Source organism: Gavia stellata, chromosome 8 (assembly GCF_030936135.1).
Source record: "Gavia stellata isolate bGavSte3 chromosome 8, bGavSte3.hap2, whole genome shotgun sequence".
In the NCBI taxonomy this organism is placed as follows: domain Eukaryota; kingdom Metazoa; phylum Chordata; class Aves; order Gaviiformes; family Gaviidae; genus Gavia; species Gavia stellata.
In genome coordinates this window covers 14,738,420-14,745,737 of record NC_082601.1, presented here as the reverse complement: position 1 = coordinate 14,745,737, position 7,318 = coordinate 14,738,420, and the positions used below count along the sequence as shown (strand labels likewise).

Sequence of the window (7,318 nt, the reverse complement as noted above, 5' to 3'; positions counted from 1 at the left end):
AGATCTGTATTGAGATTGAAACTGTACATGGGAACAAGAAACTGTGATTTGTAGTCCACTCAACCCAATCTTGAAATGTTTATACTGTAGTTTTGTCTTAAATATACCACATCAGTGCAAAAGTCTCGCAGAGTCCTCTTTAAGCACCGCTGTGTTACGCTGGTACGGCAGCTGTGAGCTGTGCGGATGTGAGCTGTGCAGCGAGGGCCAGTGGGCTGCTGCACCCCAAGATCAAAGCCAAAGGTGAGTGGCAGGCACGTGCTTCGTGCTGAGCGCTCACCGAGCCTCAGTTCAAGGGGCCTCTGTGGCAGTATGTTAACTCTGCAGGACAGTATTTTTCTGTCTGTATGCTAAGGTCGCTTGGCAGCTTCTAATTTAAGAGAAGGGTAACAGGGTTGGAGAGAGATTTGTAGACTTACTTGGGATATCAAAACTGCAGGCCATGTTATCAATTTGTTGTCAATTAAAGCGTAACTTAAGATGGCATCTAAACTTGCAGATAGATGCAGAAGAATTAAATGCCTGTTTTCCAAAAGAGCTGAGATTGTCTGGGAGGACTGTCAGGTGTTCAGCGGTTTTGAAAATCAAAGTACTGAGGTGTGTGCCCAGAAGGGAAGCTCGAACTTCGAAGTGTGATTCCACAAAAAGCCTGTTAGCTCAGCAATCTTACCCTTATTTCCAATAAGGGATTGTTTTATGTTTTGAAGTACAGTGGTGCTAGTGATTTGCCTAAAGGAAACTTTATTTCTAAACCCTGACATCAGTGAAATGCTTAAGAAGGCAGCAAAGGGCAACCAAATCATTTGATCATCTTCATTTCTCAACAGTTAATAAACTTGGGAAAGTATCAAAAGAAGTAATGGGAAAAGGAAGTGGAATAATTCCATCCTAGTGACTAAGCTCATAGAAAGTCATTTCCCTTGTAGCATAATTTGTTTTGTAGGTCACACTACAATCCTGCTGATAAGCTGCTGAATTATTCTTCAAATCCATTTATAATTCAAAACAATGAAACACGTTTGGTTTAGATTTTTTTATTATTGTTTTTAAAAAACCTCTTTAAATCTACATTTTAAAAGAAAATCCCTCTGCTATTCATGCATTTTAATGTTCAGAAAGCGAGTGGTAATTAAAGAGAGCTTGTTGAGACAGGCTGATTGATTTGCTCTCTTTTATATAAGATTTATGACACAGCAGTGTATCTTATGTCTCAGATGAGATTACAAAATAACACTGCATCCTTTTGCTTTTATTCTATGGATTGAACTAAGACTGTGGGCATATCGAGTACATGCAAGCTGCTCTGTTTTTTCAGAGACATTTTAAAACAGCTAGCTTCAGTGGCAGCGCCTTCAGTCCGTGCCCAGCCAAAAATGGTGTGTTTTGTTCTGTTTCTAAATAGTTGCCATTAGCTGGAGTAATTCCATTCATTATTTCATGCAGGCCACCACAGAGCTTTCAGATGGCAGCAGCTTTTAGTCATTCACTTGGGCCTGGGATTAATTCTCATTAACTGCTACAGTTACGGAGAAATACCATAACTGTAAGCACATCCACAAAGACTCTGCTCTTCCTCTGTGAAAAGGTGACTCTGTTGGATAAAAACATGCCAGGAAGACGGGAGTGAAACCAGTTGAGGTGCTCTGAGAACCCTCTGAAGAGTAGTTGATAGCACTGGTTGAGTTTTGAAAGGCAAGATGACCTGGGAAATGTGAGACAGTGGTAGGAGCAAGGATTGTGTGCCTAGGTCTTGGATACCTGAAGTAGGGGTCATGCATGCCCAGAAGGGACTGAGGTGCCAGGCGCTCCTGCCGCTGAGCGGCTGTGGGATGCAGCCACTTTACATTTACCCACAGATTCCCAGTTTCAGGATTGGAGCTCCCTTCTCTTCCATAGAGAAGGGCTTAACTGCGGCTCAGCCTCCCATGAGCAAGCCCTGAGCCCACCTTTCTCCAGCCACAGCCCCTCCCTGAGCTCCTGCGCACCTCGTGTCCTGCACAGGGGCTGGGGAACAGCGGGGCCCCTGCGGCACTGGGATGGTTTGAGATTTTTAGGTGAAGAAGCTGGCGTTGTGCCGAAGGCGCTGGTGCAGCCACCTGACTTGGCACACCGGCAGAGGCAAGGGGAGGAAACGGGGGAGATGGGCATGTTCTGCAAGCTGCTTTTTCCTCCCTGTGCCAAGCCATCGCCTTTGGGCTGGCTCGTGTCCTGCCTGCATTGGCTCCAAGTAAATGTTAAACCCTTCATGGGGCTGCCAAAGGGAAGAGAGTTTGGGGGGGAGGAAGAAAAGGGCGGAGGCTGGATGGCATTTTCCTGGGGCTCTTGCACATCCCCAGGATACCTGTACCTGCCAGGTGGCCGTCGTGTGACTTGGAAAATCACTGGTTTATTGTTGCCCTTTCCAGTTAAATTTCCTTCCCTCATCAAGCCTAGATAAAAGTCTGTATGTTACAGCAGCTCTCTCTGGATAATGCCAAAACAGACATGTCAGCCAGCAAAAGAAAAACATGCTGCTGATGTAAGATTGCAGTGCTCTGTACATGCTCAGCCCGATTGCTGTATGAAGTCCTTTCCAAACACACCTCCTCTAACTGGGCAATTCCCTGTTCTTGGAGGAGAAATTCAAAGCCTGGGCAGCCCTCAAGGCTGGCTGAAGTGCCGTGAGATGACTGGGGCTTGCAGGAGCATGTTCCTTGTTCAGAAAGGTAAGTTCTTTGTTCATTTTGAAAATGTAAATACATACTTCAAATTCATGAAAGCTCAGAAAATGAGCGCACACTGATGTGAAATGCAGGAGGCTTTACTCATACGGCAGCATACTATCCTTTCTGTTTCCAAACAGAGGCCACGGAAGGTCCAAATAACTCTTAAGTAACTTTTTGCAAACTCATCTATAATTTTCCTATTGAATTCATATGACAGCTACTTGTGAAGAGATGACAAAAGTATCTGTACTCTCACTTAAAATTCATTATTCCTATGAAACTTTTGAAAAGTGATCTTTTCAAATATTCAGAAGTACTAAATCATACTTTCCACTAATTTCAAACATCAGCATCTCTTCTTACAGAAGCCTGAAATTCAGTCAGGCCAGTATCTTAGTAACTTCTATGGAAATAAATGCTTGGAACACTGGACAATACTACCTTTCAAAAAAAGCCGTTTTTCTTTTCAACAAAGAAAAACCATACATGAGCTCAGAATTTACTAGTGTAAGAGGGGGAATGTGTAAAAAATACTACATATATTGACAAAACAGAGAGAGATGAAGCTGGAAAAGCAGAAATCCCTTTGTGACTAAAATCTGAGTTACCAGTCAGACAGCTTATGTTTTGTGCCACTCCTGCCAAGCCTTCCTCTTTCTTTTTCCAACAGGAAGTCAAAACCTTTTGATCCTGTGCTCAGTCATTACACCTAGCATTCACTGGGTAGCTATTTTGTTCTTCCAGGTGTAATGCGCTGCTTCTGGTCTAATGCTGCACATGATTTTCCAGGGGGAACTCGTGGTTTCACTTCCTCAGGGTTAGATGCAATGCTTGAGTATCTTCTAGATTTCACTTGCTAACTTGTCTTTTGGGTTTCTTCTTTGTTATAGGCCACCTCATGTAGCAAGTATCTTGTGCAAAGAACACTCTCTGAAGAAAACAAAATCTTAAACATCTTAGCAAATGTTGCCATTAAGATTCATCAAATCCCTCAGATGTGACCATAACGTGCACAAACTTGATTTAAATACAGTTTTATGGGTGCATATTTATTTTTTTTATGCCAGTGCAAAATGAGCAAGCTTTGCACCTGGAATGGCAGTCACGGAGCCAGTAGGGGTTACTTGTAGTTCTGATTTTCAAGGCAGCATCAGCCACTGCAATTTGAAAAGATACTAAATGACCAGAAGAAAAAGTAACAAAAAAAGAGCAGCATTCCAACAAGCTCCTCTCGGAAATGTCAACTTACATGCAAGTTGTGACTTAAATACACGTCGGGTTTTGTTCACATTGTAAAAAAAATCTGTTCACAGCGAGTATGAGAAGATTTAATTTTTTTTCCTAGTGTGCTGATAGGAAAGTGAAGACAGCTGCAAGCAGTTGGTTTACCACCTACTGGCACATTGGTGGAAATTTCTTCTTTCGCTTTGCAATCAAAGCGATCACAAGCTATCAAACTCCACTTGCCAGAATGAGATCTCAGAGAAGCTGGACAAAGGTTTACCCCCAATGAGCAGCAGCACATTGGTATCACTGCTAACTTCATCCACGGCGGTCACGTGCTGACAGTTGGTTCCCTCCTCTTCTCCCACAATCTGAGCAGCAGCGAAAGTCTCTTTTTCTGAGGAGACAAACAGATGGAGAGACTTGTCCTTTGACAAAACGCGTGTTGCTCCGTTTGGGTCTAGTTCTGCCTCTGAAGAGGTCTGAAACGCACAAAAGCCCCCTGGCTCCAGAGGCAAGCTGAAGGTTTTCATTTCAATTGCGTTGCTTTCCTCATTGCTGAACACTCGGTATGCAGGCTGTTGACGGAAGTAGTTGCAGAAGCGAGTGTGCTTCGGGATGGTCACCAGCTGGCGATGGTCCTTCTGTTTGCTCTTCCAATGGCTGGGGAATGTATTAGTGAAATCTGAGGTAGTTTGGAAATCAACACCAATTCCCAAGATGCAGTGATACATTTTAGGAGAAAAGTTTGCCTTTGTAGTACTACTTAGCTTCTTCCATGTCTGCGTGTGGAAATGATACTTCCAGAGGTCATCATTAGGACTGGAATTTGAAATCCCTCCACCAAAAATCAGCATAGAGTCTTTGAAGACTATTGAAGCATGACCTACCACTGGAGGAGGTCCTTGGCTAAATGTAAGAGAAACCAGCAGTTAAGGGGAGACCAACAAGAAACTAACACTGATTTTTAGCCTCTGTTTTTCTTTTGACTCAAAAAACCCTGCTGAACAGCTGCATTGGGATATCAGACTTACACTGCTGACAGCTGCATCAACGCGTTGCCAACAGCAATTCCAAGCAAAGCCAACTGGAGCCCCAGGGTTGGCAGCAGTACTGTGTCTTGATCTGAACAGTTCCTACAATCACCAAAAGGGCAACATCTCCCCCTCTGCCTGCACGCAGTATCAAACGGTAAGACTAACTCTCTCTTTCTGTGTTAATTTAGTGTAACAAATAGCATAGTTTACCTTGTTCTGATGTTGGACCAGCTGCTGCTTACAAAGTCCCACTTCCATAAGTCCTTCTGTTCACTCAGCCCCATCAGTCCTCCGAAGAGGTACATGCCTGTGCGATAAACCACTGCTGAATGACCATGCCGAGGTCCTGGGCCAGTACTGTGAGATGCGGTGGAAACACACAACCATTTTCTTGTATCTGAAAGCAAAATATTAATTTATAGATGCACCACATTTACACTAGTATTTGAGAAGGGATTTATTTCAAGAACAAAGTAACTATTCTATTGGAGAATACGGTTTCTGCTCTAAGCTTATTATAAATTAACAGCTTAAATTCTGACATTGAAAAAGGGCATTTAAAAAAAATCAGTTTTGAAATAAACTTTTAATGAAAATGTCAGATGCTGTATGACAGATGCCATGGAAATTTTATTGACAGAGCAGTTTTTCCTACAGCTTTGTTAATTCGTTAACTCTGACATGGGAAGATAATTTCCTGGCTATAAGAGGGAAAATCAGTCAACAAAAACATTCCTTCATTTATGTCTGTGCTTATTTTCCCTGTGAGGGAATGAAGGAAGAGATAAACCCATCATTCATTTCAAAATAGCGACTGAATGGCCACGAGATAGCAAAAGCTATCCATTTAGGATGTCTCTGGGAATCATCTGGTTTGCAACCACTAGATTAGCGACAAATATGCTAATGAAACCATCTCCTGTCAGCTTTGGCTCCCCATGGTCAGTTTTAGACTAGAGATTCAAGAGATGGCATTAATAAGCTGAAGTCAGGGTCTCTGCTGCATCTGAAAGTTTTTGGTAATCCTTGAAGAATTTAGTGAATAGCGAACAAAACATTCTCCCTGATTTTCAGCTCTAAAACAGGCAAATGCTGCAAAACTTCTTCCAGTATAATACAGTCTAACTCACTTCAGCTGGGTATTAATTTAATTGACAGAATTCATAATTAAATTCTGCCAAACAGAAGCCAAAACTAACTTACAACATTTCTACAGCAGGCATCATTTTACACTGGTTGCACTGGATCAAAATCTTACAATGATTTTTAACTTACCAAAATGGAAAGTCCAAAACTCTTGTGAAATGCCTCTGATGCCAAAGTATCCCCCGTAGATGCACATGCTGGAATGGTACACTACTGCACTGTGACCTTTTCTGTTAGTTGGTGCTGAGCTCTGAAACAGTTTAATAATAAGACAAAAAAAACCTGTTAACAGATCAAGTCCTATCAGTAGCAATGTCTATCTTGGGAATATTCCCACGCAATGAAAACCATTGCTTTGGGTTGTGTTAAACTTCTTTGAAAATACAGAATAAACCCACCACTGAAGACTTGTATAGATGCAAACACAAACCATTCTCAAATCCAAGCAACCCTCCCTTTTTAAGTCTACCACAATACCATGTGCCTAGAGCCTCCCCCTCTCTGCACTCACTTCAGTAGTACTGCTTTCACCACTACTGCTAGGCATGGATCGGGACATGTTGTAAATATATCCGGCAACTCTTGGGAATATAATGGGGGGATGTAGCCCTTTCCACCATCAAGCACAGCCTTTCCACACCAATGAAACTTTAGTCCCAAGAGTAACTCTCACTCATTTTGCTTGGTGTGGATTTGCCACGCCACAAGTCCTAGGCTGGGCCCAGACCCTCAGCAGGAAACCAGGTGGTGCCCACTGTGTCTGCAGCAGTTTTCAGTGCTGCTGAGATGTGTGGACCCAAACCTGGGGAGGCCCAGCTAAAGCTGAAACAAAATACAAGGCAAGTGTTTGGTTTTGTTCTTTTGTTCTTTGGTTGTTTCTTCTCAAACAGCCCCCCTCCTTTTTTTTGGGTGGGGCGAGGGGCAGAAGCCATGTTCTCTATAGTCAGTTTAGGATAATTACAAGAAACCATTTACTCCTATAGTAGGAGTATATAGTATAGAAGGAGTTAATACATAATTCCATCATATTTGTTATACATAAACAAAATTCCATCAACCAGTCCCAAACTTTCTCTTGACTCCTCCACCAAACACAGGTAACCATAGCAGTAACTATGTCAAATCTTAACCAGTTTTTTGTGAAATTTCATAGTGTAGTAACATTGTGAGGATGGAGTTTCAATAGCAAAAAATAAGTAATTCTTT

General features: G+C 42.4%; 1 protein-coding gene across 1 annotated transcript; it reads right to left on the bottom strand.

The window, feature by feature from the left end:
• Positions 1-3,191: 3,191 nt before the first annotated feature.
• Positions 3,192-5,283, bottom strand: LOC132317398 (uncharacterized). Its single transcript, XM_059820475.1, has 2 exons — positions 5,177-5,283; positions 3,192-4,838 (listed from the first exon to the last, which is right to left on the bottom strand). Exons 1-2 carry the CDS (start codon positions 5,269-5,271, stop codon positions 4,148-4,150), a joined length of 786 nt encoding a protein of 261 aa, XP_059676458.1. The 5' UTR covers positions 5,272-5,283; the 3' UTR covers positions 3,192-4,147.
• Between the last annotated feature and the right edge of the window lie 2,035 nt (positions 5,284-7,318).